The sequence below is a fragment of the Pseudophryne corroboree genome, chromosome 12 (genome assembly GCF_028390025.1).
Source record: "Pseudophryne corroboree isolate aPseCor3 chromosome 12, aPseCor3.hap2, whole genome shotgun sequence".
NCBI lineage: Eukaryota > Metazoa > Chordata > Amphibia > Anura > Myobatrachidae > Pseudophryne > Pseudophryne corroboree.
In genome coordinates this window covers 64,973,205-64,991,744 of record NC_086455.1, presented here as the reverse complement: position 1 = coordinate 64,991,744, position 18,540 = coordinate 64,973,205, and the positions used below count along the sequence as shown (strand labels likewise).

General features: G+C 46.0%; 1 protein-coding gene across 3 annotated transcripts in view; it reads right to left on the bottom strand.

The window, feature by feature from the left end:
* The window catches only part of OTUB2 (OTU deubiquitinase, ubiquitin aldehyde binding 2), a 125,557-nt gene that overhangs the window by 22,260 nt on the left and 84,757 nt on the right, over positions 1-18,540 (bottom strand). For all 3 annotated transcript variants that reach the window (XM_063947585.1, XM_063947586.1, XM_063947588.1), the window contains 2 exons: positions 16,467-16,585; positions 4,019-4,103 (listed from right to left, as the gene is read on the bottom strand). In XM_063947585.1, coding sequence (XP_063803655.1) covers positions 4,019-4,103; positions 16,467-16,585 — 204 coding nt within the window. The remainder of the gene's footprint in view (positions 1-4,018; positions 4,104-16,466; positions 16,586-18,540) is intronic.

Genomic DNA, 18,540 nt, shown 5'->3' with positions numbered 1-18,540 from the left:
GAAGGATTAGTACTTGGGAGAAACAATCTTGTTCAGATCACCTCCAAATAGTATATCTTCCTTTAAAGGGAGTACTTCCAAGGTCTTCTTAGAGTCCAGGCGAGCCAGGATAGACGTAGTAGATGCCTTGGCCGCCATGACCCCTGCATCAGAGGCCGCCTCCTGAATATAGTGGGAGGCTGTGGTAATATAGGACAGATATTGTCTGGCAGTGTCAGAAAAATTCAGAGGTAGCTCTTCCTCAATTGCTTGAACCCATGCTTCAATGCCTTTTGCAGCCTAAGAGGCTGCCATAGTGGGTCTATGTACAGCACCTGTAAGAGTGTAAATAGACTTCAAGCAACCCTCCACACGCTTATCCATCGGTTCCTTCAAAGAGGTGACTGCGGTGACAGGCAGAGTAGATGACACCACAAGACGGGCTACATGTGAGTCCACTGGTGGCGGGGTTTCCCACTTGTTACTCAACTCCGCAAGATAGGATTATGAGCTAACATCTTTTTAGACAGAGAAAATTTCTTTCCTGGAGAAGACCAGGATTCCTGACGTATGTCAATTGGGTGTAGTAGGGTATGTCGGCGGCCGAGCTCCCGGCGACCAGCATACCGGCGCCGGAATCCCGACCGCCGGCATACCGACAGCTGGGCGAGCGCAAATGAGCCCCTTGTCGTGGACCCCCCAAGAGGGAGAAAAGATGTCAGTATGCCGGCGGTTGGGATTCCGGCGCCAGTATGCTGGTCTTTGGGTAGCCCGGCCGCCGGCTAACAGAAGACCACCCATGTCAATTAAATGGTCAGAATGTAGTAAGACTTATTTAGTAACCTTCTGACATTTGAACTTATCAGGTTTCTTAGACTTATCAGGAGAGTCAATCTCATCATCAATCTAAAGAATCAGCTTGATAGCCTCCACCTGGTTAGGAACATCCACCTGTGTTGTAGAATATTCATCAGAATCGGCGGTATCAGCATCTGATGGATCAGTATATTCCACATCCGAATCGGAAAAATCATCCGAAATATTAGTGGATTGTGAGGAAGAAATGGCCCGCTTAGATGACCCTTTGGTCCCAGTAGGGCGAGGGTTAGGTTTTTGTTTAACCAAGGACTGATTTAATTGCTGTAACTGGGTTGACAGAGTATCCGCCCATGGTGGATTAACTACAGGGACAATATGTGGCTGTAATGGCACAGGAGGTCCCACAGGGGACGTAAGTCTTGTTACAAGCGTAGTCAGCATATTTGAAAATGCAGCCCAAGGTGGATCTGCCACAGGTGCTGCGTGCTGACTAGGGGGTGCAGAACACCCAGTACATGAACCCTCAGCAGAAATCAATTCCTCAGGTAAATCCGTGGCACCAGCACTGCATGATGCAGGAGCGTCTGCGGATTTCCCGCCCTGTGTGGCAGACATTATTGGGAATGTAGCCTTTGGGCGTATCAGTACAATATAGCCCCCTAAGATATACCGGACAAAAACCCCCTAAGATATGTGACCGCAATTGCAAAGCACAAAAAGAGGATTTAAGTGGTATGAGGTGACTGAAACACACAATGAAAAAATACAAAACAGTATATCCTGTGGAACACTATATGGTATAGGAGACCCTGACGCACATAGACCCCCAGGGCACAGAATATAGTGATAGCAATGTGTGTGATACACAGAATAGAATCCCCACAGCAGCTATAGCCACACACAGGGCCTAATTCTGAGTTGATCGCAACAGCAAATATGTTAGCAGTTGGGCAAAACCATGTGCACTGCAGGGGGGGGGGGCAGATATAACATGTGCAGAGAGAGTTAGATTTGGGTGGGGTGTATTCAAACTGAAATCTAACTTGCAGTGTAAAAGTAAAGCAGCCAGTATTTACCCTGCACAGAAATAAAATAACCCACCCAAATCTAACTCTCTCTGCAAATGTTACATCTGCTCTCCCCTGCAGTGCACATGGTTTTGCCCAATTGCTAACAAACTTGCTGCTGCGATCAACTCAGAATTACCCCCACAGTCACAGGTACAATGCAGAAATTATTACATATACAAAACAAAACTGCACTGGACTAGTAATACTACATATAGAAATGTATGTATGTATACAGGTATAACAATGCACAGTAAACACTGGATGCATATCACAGAATACTTGTAGTAAATATTCATATAACAGTACACTTGTTCTTAACTAACGCTGTCTAAACGACATGTAGAATACTTAAGTGTCCTGTAAGTGCACATCGCTGATGAGACAGGCGGCTTTACAGAGGAGACAGTGCCCAGCAGTCCCAGGATCAGCGTAGCCAGTGTCAGACTGGGGCATGCAGGGCCCACCGGGGGAATGCAGTGGTAGGGGCCCATGTTAGGGGTGTGGCCAGTCTGCAGAGAGGGTGTGGCCTGCCACCTTATTGGTTTGATAACCATTAGAGATTGCAACGTCTGGGCCTTTTCAAAAATATATACAGTAAATACAGCTGCTGCATGCATGATAATGTACCAGATTAATAACGGCAATGCACTGTAGAAAATACACTATTGTCTAGTATAAGGTAACATATGTATAATGTATATTTCAACTGTACAGTCTGGAACCTGATCCTTAGAGCAGGAAGTGGGCCTCCAGGCAGTGGGGCCCAACAGTGGTTTCCCCTGTACCCCTGTGGGCCAGTCCAAGCCTGAGCGCAGCTCTGTGAAATGGCGCCCAAACGCTGACAGGGAGTGAGGGAGAAAGAGAGATGCAGCTCCAGGGCGGGAACACCTGTTGTAGATGGCGCCTGGAGCTGGGGGAGGGGCTACAGGTCAGCTCCTTATCCCCTCTGCTGGACTTCACCACCGGGTACTATGGAGCCTATAATAAACGGATTTTAGTAACGTTTTGTGCTCCCTGCCCTGGTGGATATACCCGTGGGGTCCCTGCACAGCCACAGTGTCCACACCAGCGGCGCGGTCCGTCTCCTGGGACCACGACCGGATCGCAATTTTGGCGGGTCCCACCTGGGGGACATTCTTACCGCCTCCCTGAAGTGCGGCCATTCGATCCAGGAGAGCAGCAGCGGTGATGTGTGCCTGATGACCGGAGCGCCTCCGCTGCAAGTACCCGGCACCCAGGACGCGCAAGTATGCAGCGCCGCTGGGGGAGGTGATGGAGCCGCAGCACAGAATGTCAGCATGACAAACACAGCATCTAGTGCCTGTGCTGCGGCCCTTGAAGTCTTCTTTCTTCTTAAAAAGCACTTATTAGGGCTGCCCACCTGTTAGTGACACTGCAGGCACCAACTTACAAACTGAGCTCCAGTGCCTGGAGGCGGGGCTATAGAGGAGGCGGTGCAGTGCATGCTGGGAACAGTCAAAGCTTTAGCCTGTTGGTGCCTCGGATCAAGATCCAACTCTACACCCCGATGTTATTCCCTGTGGAATACCAGTGTACCCTGCTGCAGTAATAGAGGTAATGGGACAACTTCCCATATTGAAGGTATAATGCCCAATCCAGACAGGTTAGTAAGAGGCGAGCACAACATGGGGAGCGTCTAACCACAGAACTTTTTTCTGGGACCACATTATGCCTATTTCATTCTGTCTTTACTAAATAGTGTTCCAGCTGCAATCCTGCTGGAATATGAGCACTGGGCCAGATCTCTCATGCCATCCGGCCTTGCGAAGGTTTGTTCGATTGAAGTGCTGGGCTTGCATTATCCAGTGTGGAAGATGGTAGTTTGTGCTGACGGCTCTTAATAAGCCAATATAAATGCCTGGGGCTTCCTTCCTTGTACCAGTATTTTATAATTCTATGCTGCAACCTGAAATCGCCAGTGTGTACTGAGTTACAAAGGAAATGCAGATATACACGCACTAAGCTGTGGCACCACAGCAGCTCATTAAATGGCGTTTGTAGTGTGAGGAAAGGCGGAGAAATGGAGATGAACTGGAGAAATGATGCACAAATTAGAAGTTTCCACTAGTTTATATTTAGTGCCATGGACAAGAGAGGAGTAAACATATGTCATTATATTATTAACTTACTATCTCATAGCAATATTGAAATAGGTGTTCCAAGAACCCGGCTGCTAGAAGCTCATGTCTGCTCTGGATTAAACGTTCTCTAAACCTATGAGGAAGCACAGGGTTGTTAATGCAGGTCTTCAGGTCCTCAGTACATGCTGCGTAGCAGAGAACCTGAACAGAATGTAACCTAGGTTCAGCCTATTGTTAGCGCAGGTGATACCTGTAAAGAGAATGGCCTTATGTATAGATAAAAAGAAAAACTCTCCAACCTCTTACCAGAAAAATATGATGAAATGACATGTCCTGTGGAGAAATGCGTCAACAATGTAGATATTTTCCTGCATCGTTTGATTTTATCTTTCATACCCTTTGGGCCCTAAGCAGAGCATTACAAGCAAGACTACCTAATATGAGCTGCCTGCATATAATTGAAATGGTATGTCAAGGATTAAGAGTCTGCAACATTTACTTAGAGTCTTCTTCAAATTGCAACTTTCACACCCATCTCATTCACCTTCATGGGTGTAGGCACAGTGGGTACAAGGGGTGCCATTGCCCAGAAGCTTAGGGGCCCCGGCTTGTATAGTTGTCTGCCTAGTTGCCTGCTAAGAAACTGGGTCCTGAGTATTGTTTGGGCTTGAAGAGGGGACTTGTCGCTGATGATTTGTGTCTCACCCGCCCAGTAAAGATCCACGCTGATATTACACATCTCGCACAATTCTGTTTCATGTTCTCAGACACAACATAGCTAATCAGTAAGCCCAGCATTGTCGGAGAGTAGGGTTCTGCCTGTTTACAGCCTTTGTGAAGCTTGGGGACGGGAATTGAGCTCCAAGATCAGGTCTGTCCCAGAAATGAAAAAATGGAATTTCCTGCATTAGCAATTATCCCCCTCAGAAAGGAGCTGGATATCCCTGCACCCCTATGCAGCATAATGTGAACTGGAGTCAAAGTGTGATGTAATGTGTACTGGCAGCACAACAATGTGGCATACTGAGGGGAATACAATGTGGCATAATATGAACTGGTGGCACTGTGTGGTATAATGTGAACTAGTGCACTACTACTGTATGAGGCATAAATTGAAAGCAGGCCCGACCAACCTGTGGCTCTCCAGCTGTTGTCAAACTACACATCCCAGCATGCCCTGCCATAGTTCTAGCATTACCTAAAAGTAATATTGTAGCAGGGCATGCTGGGATTTGTAGTTTTTCAACAGCTGGAGAGCCACAGGTTGGCCGGGCCTATACTAGGGAAATACTATGTAGCATAGAATGAACAGAGGAGAGCGGCGTCTCTCTAGAAGTATTGAGGGAAGGGCCCAATCATAATGTTGCTATTTAGCACACATAGGGCCTAATTCTGAGTTGATTGCAGCAGCAAATTTGTTAGCGGTTGGGCAAAACCATGTGCACTGCAGGGGGGGCAGATATAACATGTGCAGAGAGAGTTAGATTTGGGTGGGGTGTGTTCAAACTGAAATCTAAATTGCAGTGTAAAAATAAAGCAGCCAGTATTTACCCTGCACAGAAACAAAATAACCCACCCAAATCTAACTCTCCCTGCAAAGGTTATATCTGCCCCCCCTGCAGTGCACATGGGCCCTCATTCCGAGTTGTTCGCTCGGTAAAAATCTTCGCATCGCAGCGATTTTCCGCTTAATGCGCAATGTCCGCACTGCGACTGCGCCAAGTAAATTTGCTATGCACATAGTAATTTTACTCCTGGCTTTTTCATCGTTCTGGCGATCGTAATGTGATTGACAGGAAATGGGTGTTACTGGGCGGAAACAGGCCGTTTTATGGGCGTGTGGGAAAAAACGCTACCGTTTCCGGAAAAAACGCAGGAGTGGCCGGAGAAACGGAGGAGTGTCTGGGCGAACGCTGGGAGTGTTTGTGACGTCAAACCAGGAACGACAAGCACTGAACTGATCGCAGATGCCGAGTAAGTCTGAAGCTACTCAGAAACTGCTACGAGGTGTGTAATCGCAATATTGCGAATACTTCGTTCGCAATTTTAAGATGCTAAGATTCACTCCCAGTAGGCGGCGGCTTAGCGTGAGCAACTCTGCTAAAATCGCCTTGCGAGCGAACAACTCGGAATGACCTCCATGGTTTTGCCCAACTGCTAACAAATTTGCTGCTGCGATCAACTCTGAATTACCCCCATAGTTCTAGCTACGCCCTGTTTACCTTGTAAATGAGGGATGTAAAGAAAAAAACTACTCTAGTTCCTCAGTAGAGTATTTTAGAACATACCTAATGGTCCAATGCAGTTGGACTTTTAGCATTTCCATTTGGGGTTAAAAGAGCATTTTAGTTCTCTTTCAATACAACTTTGGCTCTATAGTCCGGTTCGTTATACATTTTCTCTAACGTCCTTGAGGATGCTGGGACTCCGTAAGGACCATGGGGAATAGACGGGCTCCGCGGGAGATAGGGCACTTTAAGAAAGCTTTGGACTCTGGGTGTGCACTGGCTCCTCCCTCTATGCCCCTCCTCCAGACCTCAGTTTTACACTGTGCCCAGAGCAAGATGGGTGCACTGCAGAGAGCTCTCCTGAGTTCTCTGCCTAGAAGCATTTTTGTTTGGATTTTTTTCTACTTTTTTACAGGGAGCACTGCTGGCAACAGGCTCCCTGCATCGAGGGACTGAGGAGAGAGGGGCAGACCATCTTGTCTAAGATGGGCTCTGCTTCCTCGGCTACTGGACACCATTAGCTCGAGAGGGGGTGAACACAGGTTCTTACTGGGCGTCCACCCCCAGAGCTGCGCCGCCGTTCTCCTCACAGAGCCAGAAGAAATGAAGTCAGAAGACGTCAGGCGGCAGAAGCCTTCAGCTTCACTGAGGTAACGCACAGCACTGCAGCTGTGCGTCATTGCTCCCATACACCTCACATACTCCGGTCACTGTAAGGGTGCAGGGGGCGCGCCCTGGGCAGCAATATAACACCTCTATTATGGCAAAAGACAATATACATGTACAGGTGGGCACAGTACATGTATATAAAAGAGCCCCCGCCATATTTTGGTAAGTTTGAGCGGGACAGAAGCCCGCCGCTGACGGGGCGGGGCTTCTCCCTCAGCACTCACCAGCGCCATTTTCTCTCCACAGCACCGCTGAGAGGAAGCTCCCCGGACTCTCCCCTGCTTACACACAGTGAAGGGGTGTTTAAAAGAGAGGGGGGGGGGGGGCACATAATTGGCAGATAACATATTATACAGCGCAGCTGGGGGAAAAACATTTTGTGTTGGTCTCCAGGGTCATTGCGCTGGGGTGTGTGCTGGCATACTCTCTCACCGTCTCTCCAAAGGGCCTTGAAGGGGATACGCGTGTGTCGACATGTTTGACGAGGAAGGCTCGCTTAATGTGGAGGGGGAGTGCTTGAATGTCATGTCGCCGTCAGCAACACCGACACCGGAATGGGTGGATATGCTGAATGTCTTGAATGCAAATGTCAATCTATTGCATAAAAGGTTAGACAAGGCAGAAGCTAGGGATCAGTCAGGTAGCCAGTACATGCCTGTCCCTGTGGCGCCAGGCCCTTCGGGGTCTCAGAAGCGCACCATATCCCAGATCGATGACACAGATACCGACACGGATACTGACTCTAGTGTCGACTATGAAAATGCAAAATTACAGCCAAGGGTGGCAAAAGGTATTCGGTACATGATTATTGCCATTAAAGAGGTTTTGCATATTACTGAGGGACCCCCTGTCCCTGACACGAGGGTACACATGTATAAAGGGAAAAAGCCTGAAGTCACCTTTCCGTCCTCATTTGAACTGAGTGAATTGTGCGAAAAGGCTTCGGAATCTCCGGATAGGAGACCACAAGTTCCCAAAAGGATTCTTATGGCGTATCCTTTTCCACAAACGGATAGGATACGATGGGAATCTTCGCCTAAAGTAGACAAGGCGCTGACACGCTTTTCCAAAAAGGTGGCACTGCCTTCTCAGGATACGGCTTCCCTCAAGGATCCTGCTGATCGCAGGCAGGAAATTACCATGAAGCACATTTACACTCATTCAGGTACTATTGTTAGACCAGCTATGGCGTCGGCCTGGGTTTGTAGTGCGGTTGTGGCATGGGCAGATTCCTTATCTACGGAGATTGACACCTTAGATAGGGATGCCATTCAAATGACCATAGAGCATATCAGAGATGCTGCCTTGTATATGAGAGATGCTCAGAGAGACATTTGTTTATTAAGCTCCAGAATAAATGCTATGTCTATTTCTGCTAGGCGGCTCTTGTGGACCTGACAGTAGACGGGAGACGCCGATTCAAAGCGGCATATGGAGTCCTTGCCTTACAAAGGGGAGGAGTTGTTTGGAGACGGCCTCTCGGACCTTGTCTCTACTGCTACGGCTGGTAAGTCGAATTTCTTACCTTATGTCCCCCCGCAGCATACAAAAAAGGCACCTCATTATCAACTGCAGTCCTTTCATTCCAATAAAAACAAAAAGGTACGGGGATCGTCCTATGTTACCAGAGGGAAAGGCAGGGGAAAGAAGCTGCACACAGCTAGTTCCCAAGAGCAGAAGTCCTCCCCTGCATCTGCAAAGTCCACCGCATGACGCTGGGGCTTCCCGGGGGGAGGCAGATCTAGTGGGGGCTCGTCTTCGGTTTTTCAGCCACGTCTGGGTTCACTCGCAGGTGGATCCCTGGGCATTAGAGATTGTTTCTCAAGGATACAGGCTGGAATTCGAAGACTTGCCTCCTCGCCGGTTTTTCAAATTGGCTCTGCCGGCTTCCCCGTCAGAGAGGGAGCTAGTGTTGGCAGCAATCCAAAAATTGTATATTCAACAGGTGATTGTCACAGTTCCTCATCTCCAGCAAGGAGAGGGATATTACTCAACCCTGTTTGTGGTCCCGAAACCGGACGGTTCGGTCAGACCCATTTTAAACCTAAAATCCCTGAACCTGTACTTGAAGAGGTTCAAGTTCAAAATGGAATCACTCAGGGCGGTCATCGCCAGCCTGGAGGGGGGGGGATTGGATGGTGTCCCTGGACATAAAGGATGCTTACCTTCATGTTCCGGTATTCCCCCCTCATCAGGCGTTCCTGAGATTTGCAGTGCAGGACTGTCACTACCAATTTCAGACGTTGCCGTTTGGGCTGTCCATGGCCCCGAGAATTTTCACCAAGGTAATGTCGGAAATATACAAAAAATACAAGGACAGCGCTGGCACATTCACATTAAAATAATGCTTTTAATAACCCATATAAAACATTCAGGTATACTATATTTCTATTAGATATAATTAAAATATACAATTCATACCATATTGCTATCTTGTGTTGCCAACCAGAGAATATTACACACTCCCAACTATATATAATAGCATGCAGCTAAACACTTAACCTGAGCAATCTCATACAACCCTATTGTCACAATTGTAACCTTTTTTGTCAGCCTGTTACAATAGTAGCTGATGTTTATAATCTGGTGCCTGTGTAGCTGTTTAACAAGCCTCCATTTATATTTCAAGTGGCAGTTCTTTGAGTGCACAATTTATAAAGCGGTCTCTACACGGAGTTTCCCCGTATACTTAGGCTGGTATTAGATGTTATTTCCAGCTGTTTTAAATAATATTCAATTGCCTCTACACCTTGGTCATGAGGGATATTTGAGTATAATGATTCCACGTCACACGTTAATAAATAATAATTCTCCTTCCACTCAATTTTATTAATTAAATTCAAAAAAATGCTGTGTATCCTTGATGTGTGATTGTAAACTCTCTACGTGTCTTTGCAAATAATGATCAACAAAACAAGATAAATTATTAGTGAGAGAACCCACCCCCGAAATAATAGGGCGCCCAGGTGGATGTGAAAGTGTTTTGTGAATTTTGGGCAAATAATAAAAAGTGGGTGTGATAGGATGTGCACAAATAAGAAAATTCATTACCTCCTTGGAAATTGCTCCCCCCACATATGCCACATCCAGAAGATCATTATATTCTCTTTGGAACAGGGCGTGGGATTGTGGGTCAGTCTTCTATAGAAAGATATATCATTCAACTATCTATGAGATTCCCTGACATATATATGTTGTAGTGGGAGGATGCAGCTCGAATAGCTGTATAAATTAGATGAGCTACACTGGTATGGAACGCATAGAATCCCGTAAATGAGAATGCGGGAATGTAATCAAAGTGAGTCATGAACCGCAACAGTATACACGCATGCGCGAACCGAGCAGCGCAAGATATAAAAAAGCCCTGAGTATCTGCAGTATAACAATAGACACAGATGAAGCCGCTGATGGAACTTTAAGCGGAGAAACGCGTTTGTCATAATTACTGCAAGGAGAGTTGGATATACCAAGTAAGTGCCGGCCGGCCAGAGGCAGCTACCTTACATGCAAAGGATTGGACATCTTACCTGTTATCCATCATACGGTGGACTCCGGATAAGGCTAGTTTTGGAGGCAACAGCCGAGAGAGGTATTTAAGCACGTGTAAAGCTGCAAATTAACACGCAGATGAACATTCCTATGGCTCTGATGAGCGGGGACTTTGAATAACTATAAAGCTGGAAATAACATCTAATACCAGCCTAAGTATACGGGGAAACTCCGTGTAGAGACCGCTTTATAAATTGTGCACTCAAAGAACTGCCACTTGAAATATAAATGGAGGCTTGTTAAACAGCTACACAGGCACCAGATTATAAACATCAGCTACTATTGTTACAGGCTGACAAAAAAGGTTACAATTGTGACAATAGGGTTGTATGAGATTGCTCAGGTTAAGTGTTTAGCTGCATGCTATTATATATAGTTGGGAGTGTGTAATATTCTCTGGTTGGCAACACAAGATAGCCATATGGTATGAATTGTATATTTTAATTATATCTAATAGAAATATTGTATAGCTGAATGTTTTATATGGGTTATTAAAAGCATTATTTTAATGTGAATGTGCCAGCGCTGTCCTTGTATTTTTTGTATGTTGTTGTTCAGGCTGTGAACCCAGCCTTTTGGACATAGCAGCAGGCGTGTTCACTACAACAATAGCGCCGGATTCTGTATATATATATATATATCTTTTTTAATGTCGGAAATTATGGTGCTCCTGCGCAGGCAGGGGGTCACAATTATCCCATACTTGGACGATCTCCTCATAAAGGCGAGATCTCGGGAGAAGTTGCTGGACAGCGTGTCTCTGTCCATGAAGACGTTGCAGTTACACGGCTGGATTCTCAATATACCGAAGTCCCAGCTAGTCCCTACAACGCGTCTAACTTTTTTGGGCCTGATTCTAGACACAGACCAGAAAAAGGTTTTTCTTCCGGTCGAAAAGGTTCAGGAGCTCATTGCCCTGGTCAGGAACCTATTAAAACCAAAACAGGTTTCAGTGCATCATTGCACGCGGGTCCTGGGAAAGATGGTGGCTTCATACGAGGCCATCCCTTTCGGCAGGTTCCATGCGAGGACTTTTCAATGGGACCTCTTGGACAAGTGGTCCGGGTCCCATTTACAAATGCATCGAAGGATCACCCTGTCTCCCAGGACCAGGGTATCTCTCCTGTGGTGGCTGCACAGTGCTCACCTACTAGAGGGTCGCAGGTTCGGCATTCAGGACTGGGTCCTGGTGACCACAGACGCAAGCCTCCGAGGCTGGGGAGCAGTCACACTGGGAAGAAATTTCCAAGGTCTCTGGTCAAATCTAGAGACTTGTCTCCACATCAACGTCCTGGAGTTGAGGGCCATATACAACGCCCTGCGTCAAGCGGAGGAATTGCTTCGGGAAAAACCGGTTCTGATTCAGTCAGACAATGTCACGGCAGTGGCTCATATAAACCGCCAAGGCGGAACGAGGAGCAGAGTGGCCATGGCAGAAGCGACCAGGATTCTACGCTGGGCGGAAGGCCATGTAAGCGCGCTATCAGCAGTGTTCATCCCGGGGGTGGACAACTGGGAGGCGGACTTCCTCAGCAGGCACGACCTGCATCCGGGGAGTGGGGACTTCATCAAGAAGTCTTCGCACAGATCACGGGTTGGTGGGGACTGCCTCAAATAGACATGAAGGCATCCCGTCTCAACAAAAAGCTAAAGCGGTATTGCGCCAGGTCAAGGGACCCTCAGGCGGTAGCGGTAGACGCTCTGGTGACACCTTGGGTGTTCAGATCGGTCTATGTGTTTCCTCCTCTTCCTCTCATACCCAAAGTGTTGAGAATAATAAGAATAAGCAGGGTCAGAACAATCCTCATTTTTCCAGATTGGCCACGGAGGACTTGGTATCCGGAGCTGCAAGAGTTGCTCACAGAAGATCCAGGGCCTCTTCCTCTAAGGCAGGACCTGCTGCGGCAGGGGCCCTGTCTGTTCCAAGACTTACCGCGGCTGCGTTTGACGGCATGGCGGTTGAACGCCAGATCCTAGCGGAAAAAAAGGGATTCCGGAGGTCATTCCTACCCTGATTTAGGCTAGGAAAGACGTGACGTTAAAACATTATCACCGTATATGGCGAAAATATGTTTCTTGGTGTGAGGCCAGAGCTGCTCCTACGGAGGAGTTCCATTTGGGCCGTCTACTTCACTTCCTTCAAACAGGAGTGACTTTGGGCCTAAAATTAGGGTCCATAAAGGTCCAAATTTCGGCCTTATCCATTTTTCTTTCAAAGAGAATTAGCCTCTCTTCCTGAAGTACAGACTTTTGTGAAGGGTGTGCTGCATATTCAGCCTCCCTTTGTTCCTCCGGTGGCGCCTTGGGATCTTAACGTGGTGTTACGTTTCCTCAAGTCACCTTGGTTTGAACCACTCAAAACTGTGGAGTTGAAATACCTCACGTGGAAGGTGGTCATGTTGTTGGCATTGGCTTCGGCAAGACGTGTTTCAGAATTGGCGGCTTTATCACATAAAAGCCCATACTTGTTTTTTCACGTGGATGGGGCAGAGTTGAGGACTCGTCCTCACTTTCTGCCAAAAGTGGTCTCATCTTTTCATGTGAACCAACCTATTGTCGTGCCTGTGGATACACAGGACTTGGAGGATTCCGAGTCCCTGGATGTAGTCAGGGCTTTGAAGATTTATGTGACCAGAACGGCTAGAATCAGGAAGACTGAAGCTCTGTTTGTTCTGTATGCGGCCAACAAGGTTGGCGCTCCTGCTTCAAAGCAGACTATTGCTCGCTGGATCTGTAATACGATTCAGCAGGCGCATTCTACGGCAGGTTTGCCATTGCCTAAATCGGTTAAGGCCCATCCCACTAGGAAAGTGGGCTCTTCTTGGGCGGCTGCCCGAGGGGTCTCGGCATTGCAATTGTGCCGAGCTGCTACTTGGTCGGGTTCAAACACCTTTGCAAAGTTCTACAAGTTTGATACCCTGGCTGAGGAGGACCTCATGTTTGCTCAATCGGTGCTGCAGAGTCATCCGCACTCTCCCGCCCGTTTGGGAGCTTATGTATAATCCCCATGGTCCTTACGGAGTCCCAGCATCCTCAAGGACGTTAGAGAAAATAAGATTTTACTTACCGGTAAATCTATTTCTCGTAGTCCGTAGAGGATGCTGGGCGCCCGTCCCAAGTGCGGACTTCTTCTGCAAGACTTGTATATAGTTGTTGCTTACATAAGGGTTATGTTATAGTTTATCGGTTTAACCGAGGCTATGTTGTTGTTCATACTGTTGACTGGGTAGTGTATCACAAGTTATACGGTGTGATTGGTGTGGCTGGTATGGATCTCGCCCTTAGATTTACAAAAATCCTTCCTCGTACTGTCCATCTCCTCTGGGCACAGTTTCCCTAACTGAGGTCTGGAGGAGGGGCATAGAAGGAGGAGCCAGTGCACACCCAGAGTCCAAAGCTTTCTTTAAGTGCCCTATCTCCTGCGGAGCCCGTCTATTCCCCATGGTCCTTACGGAGTCCCAGCATCCTCTACGGACTACGAGAAATAGATTTACCGGTAAGTAAAATCTTATTATACCACTGGTTCTCAACCTCGGTCATCAAGTACCCCCAACAGTTCATGTTTTCCAGGTCACCTAGCAGGTGAACAGGTGTATTCATTACTCACTGACACATTATAAAAGACCCACAGGTGGAGCAAATTATTTCACTTGCAAAATCCTGTGAGGAGACCTGGAAAACATAACGTGTTGGGGGTACTTGAAGGCCGAGGTTGAGAACCACTGTATTATACCATATTGGTTTCATTTACATCTGAAAGATATTTTGTTCTTAAAACATAGCTTGCAATTTATTGTTGTATGGGATTTCTACATTGCAGTTATGTTTTATCTGTAATTCTTCTCCAAGAAACTGTACTGCAATGTCACTGTAGTTATTGCTACAGTATGGGCAACTTCTCACCTGGGGGTAAATTTACTAATGGGAGTTCTATTTAAAATGGGATGTTTCCCATAGCAACCAATCAGATTCCAGGTATTATCTTCTAAATGGTGTTAGATAAATGAGAAGTAGAATCTGATTGGTTGCGCAGCGCATGGGGCGTAGGATGTGTGAAACCCCATTTAGTTCCAAATATCCCAAATAGTGCTTGGCTGCCCTTGTGATGACCCCGAGCCTGTTCCAAAGTCCCGAGTGGGGACCACTGAAGAATATGACATGCATTAGTAGGCCCAATGATTGTGTGACAAACCTCAAGTTGCCAACCCTATATCAGCGCTGGAGGAAGAGAAATGCAGATGCAGACTCCTAGCACCAAGAACACGGATAGCAATTAAAAACTTAAACTATATTTGTGTATATATTGTACACTGGAAGGCAAGGTTCCTTTCTCTGGTATTGGCACTCCTCCCATTTAGCGTTAGGTGTTTTAATTAGCTAGGTTCCTGCATTTCAGATCACACATTGATAAGGGCACTCTTTAGAGCTAAGTCCTGGATACATTTCTATAACGTGATAGTATTAGGAATGTTATGGCCCCATGTGATGAAGTCACCTGGTCGCAGTACATGGGCCCGCATATTTGCACAAATGTGTGCTAAGAACTTCAATTATACTCCATGTTAATTGTGAGGGTTTATTTAAATTATTCTTACTATCAGTTTCTTAATGCTAGGAGTGTGCATCTGCATCTCTCTTCCTCCAGCATAGTATTAGAAGCCTCAGAATGATAGTACCTCTTAATATCTTTAGTAATAGGCTGTGCAGTCCAGGCTTCCCCCCATCCCCTACCTTTTAACCATACTTGCCTACCTGACCCTCTCCATGAGGGAGAAAATGCTCTGTTCCAGGACTTTCCTGGTAATGTATGATTGCCATCACCTGTGGTGAAACACCTTTCTTATCAATGAACTAGCTCACCACAGGTGATGGCAATCATACATTACCAGGAAAGTCCAGGAACAGAGCATTTTCTCCCTCATGGAGAGGGTCAGGTAGGCAAGTATGCTTTTAACCCTATATCAACTCCTGGCACACTGGGGAACAAGTGGTTTGTCCCTCACATCATAAACTTTGAGAAGCACTTCCTCAGACTGATACAGAGATTTGATGCAGTGTTGCTTGGCCTGGAATAATGCATTATACAGAAAGACTCACAAGTAAGGACAATATTACCTCGCCATAACCCTCCCCTTCCCCAGGTTTCAAAGACTTAGCCAGTTAGGAACTAACAGCATAAAAGTTATTGGCTGATGTACAGGGCTCTTCAAATTAAAGGTACCACTACTTAAGAGCGAGTTCTAAGGTTCAAAAGAAAAAAGAAACTTGGACAACAAGAACTCCTGAGGATGCGCTTGCCATTGTTTGATGGTACATTGCCCCATATCATCCGTTGTGTTTAAATACTGCTTAGCAAACACTTTAACAACGAGTCATCAGCCGCTTTCAGACCTCTTAGCTACCCCAATCACCAGACCTCACCCAATGTGACTTTTGGATGTGGGGGTATTTGAAGAACCAAGTGCATCAGGAATGATGTAAAACCCAGTCAGGTCTAAAAGGCATCATTAGCGATCATTCACAAGTTATTCCACCTGACATGTTATGTGCTGCTATAGAGAATGCCGTTCTTCAAATGGAAACTTGATCACAATGGGGGACACAATGAACAATTGTAGCAGTTTTCAAGCGATTTGTTTCACCAGCTGGGGATAATTTCTAATTAATTATTTTACACTAAATGCCTGGTGCATCTTCTGAAATACCTGTTGCCCTTCACTACATACTTGCCTACCTGACCCTCTCCATGAGGGAGAAAAGGCTCTGTTCCTGGACTTTCCTGGTAATGTATGATTGCCATCACCTGTGGTGAGCTAGTTAATTGATGTGATGTGTTTCACCACAGGTGATGGCAATCATACATTACCAGGAAAGTCCAGGAACAGAGCATTTTCTCCCTCATGGAGAGGGTCAGGTAGGCAAGTATGCTTCACTACGAGCCTTAGAACATGCTCCAGAGTGCTCTTTGGCTATGAGTAATAGACGTGTACCACCAAGAAATGGTTTGTTAAAATTGGGATCACAAAAGGGATGTCTCTGGTTACACTCACCTGAGAATTTCCTGCTGTTTACCAAGCAAAGACTCTAAATAGGCAAAGCCCAGGCCTCTATAGAAACAGCTGCCATCAGCTCGCATTTTACGGACAGCGCCGTATGTGGCCTGGAGGTCCTGGATTAAAAATGAAACCGTGAATACACAAGTAGGAACCACGGGTCAAAATAAGGGCAACAAATAATTCGGAAATGTTTGAGCTAGCACTCTGAAAAAGATGGTGGCTATCAAAACAGAGGTCAGTGAAAAGTTGCCCAATGGACATGTCCTGTCTCTGTGACTATCTCACATCCCAAGTTACCGATGGGATAAACAAAACCGGTTAATGTAGTTCTCCAGGTTTTAACAGAAACAGACACAATAAACACCACCACATACACAAATACACACACACACTAAACTCCACCACATACAATTTTAAGAATCTTAATAATCAAGAAACTATTGGATGACTATAAATAAACTTCAGTTTCTTTCCAAAACCAAGGGGAAAAAATATACTGCATTGTTATAAATAATATTTTGATGCTCCTCCCCCTTTGGTGCATTTTTTTTTTTTTTTTTAATTATAGCTGTCTGGTTTCACCATTGCAATTGCTGTTCCTAAAAGGATTTGGGCAAAACCATGTTGCACTGCAGGTGGGGCAGATATAACATGTGCTTAGAGAGTTAGATTTGGGTGGGGTGTGTTCAACCTGAAATCTGAATCGCTGTGTAAAAATAAAGCAGCCAGTATTTACCATACACAGAAACAATATACCCCACCCAAATGTAACTCTCTCTGCACATGTTATATCTGCTCCACCTGCAGTGCACATGGTTTTGCCCATTAGAAGAAAATGTTGTTTTGCAATCAACCTTGAATTAGGCCCATAAGGCCTAATTCAGCTTCAGTTGCGATTTTGCTAAAATAGCAAAACCGCAACTGCATATGATCGCATGCCGGTCCCTCCAGCATGATAACTGCCACCCAGCAATGCGATTGCAATTGAATTATATATATTTCTTAGTATGTCGGCTTTTAATTGAATTGAATTTGTTTTGGAAGACAGGATTTGCTTTATACAGTATATAGACTATATAAATAAGTTTTTCAGAGTCATTCTATTTCATGCCATTATGTAGGGAGCGCTTGTTCTATTGTTGTATTTCCGAGGTCTTGGTAAGGTGGTTGGTGATTGCCACCTGTGAACATAGCTGCACCTACTGTATATAAGAGCGCAGGTGATATTTCATGACATGACTGAAAAGGTCCTACTTTGAAAGCTGGAAATCCCCACCTCAGATGTACGAACTCTGAGGCATTCAGTTGTGGATCTTATTTGCATTTGTGGAAAGGCCCTCCTGCACCATCCATGAAATTGTTCCTCCCATCTCTTATTTTTTTGTATGACCTTGCAGGACAAGATGACTAAATTACAAAGTCTTCTTTTTCGCATTGTCCCACAAAGCTAGTAACCACCTGAGCTCCTCCCATCAGCCGGTGGGAAGTCATCCTGTGGCTTAAAGACAACACAGTGAAATCCTTGGGGTCAGAACAAATCCAAGAGCAGCATCCCAAGTGCTTGCCACTGCCTTTTCACCGGTTCATAAATGACCCAAGTGTTTAAAAGGGCTATGGATAGCGCTTCTGGGATCCGCCACATAGAGCCAAGCCTCCATCAGGCCACTGGTGTGTACCAAGGCTATTTGTAGATGTCTTTGCTATTGATGACCACCATTTACCCTAAAACACCTCTTCCATGTGCAACATACAGTGCATCCGGAAAGTATTCACAGCACTTCACTTTTTCCACATTTTGTTATGTTACAGCCTTATTCCAAACTGGAATAAATACATTTTTGTCCTCAAAATTCTACACACAATACCCCATAATGACCATGTGAAAAAAGTCTGAGATTTTTGCAAATTTGTTATTTCTGAAGATGGGATCATGACAGCCCAACGTAAATGTCATGTGGCCAGTCCAAAGCCAATAAAGTAATGGCAACTGAATGGTATTGAAGTAGAGCCATGTGGCCAATCCAGACTCACACCTGGACCAGGATGGTCTGGATTGGCACCCTGGTGA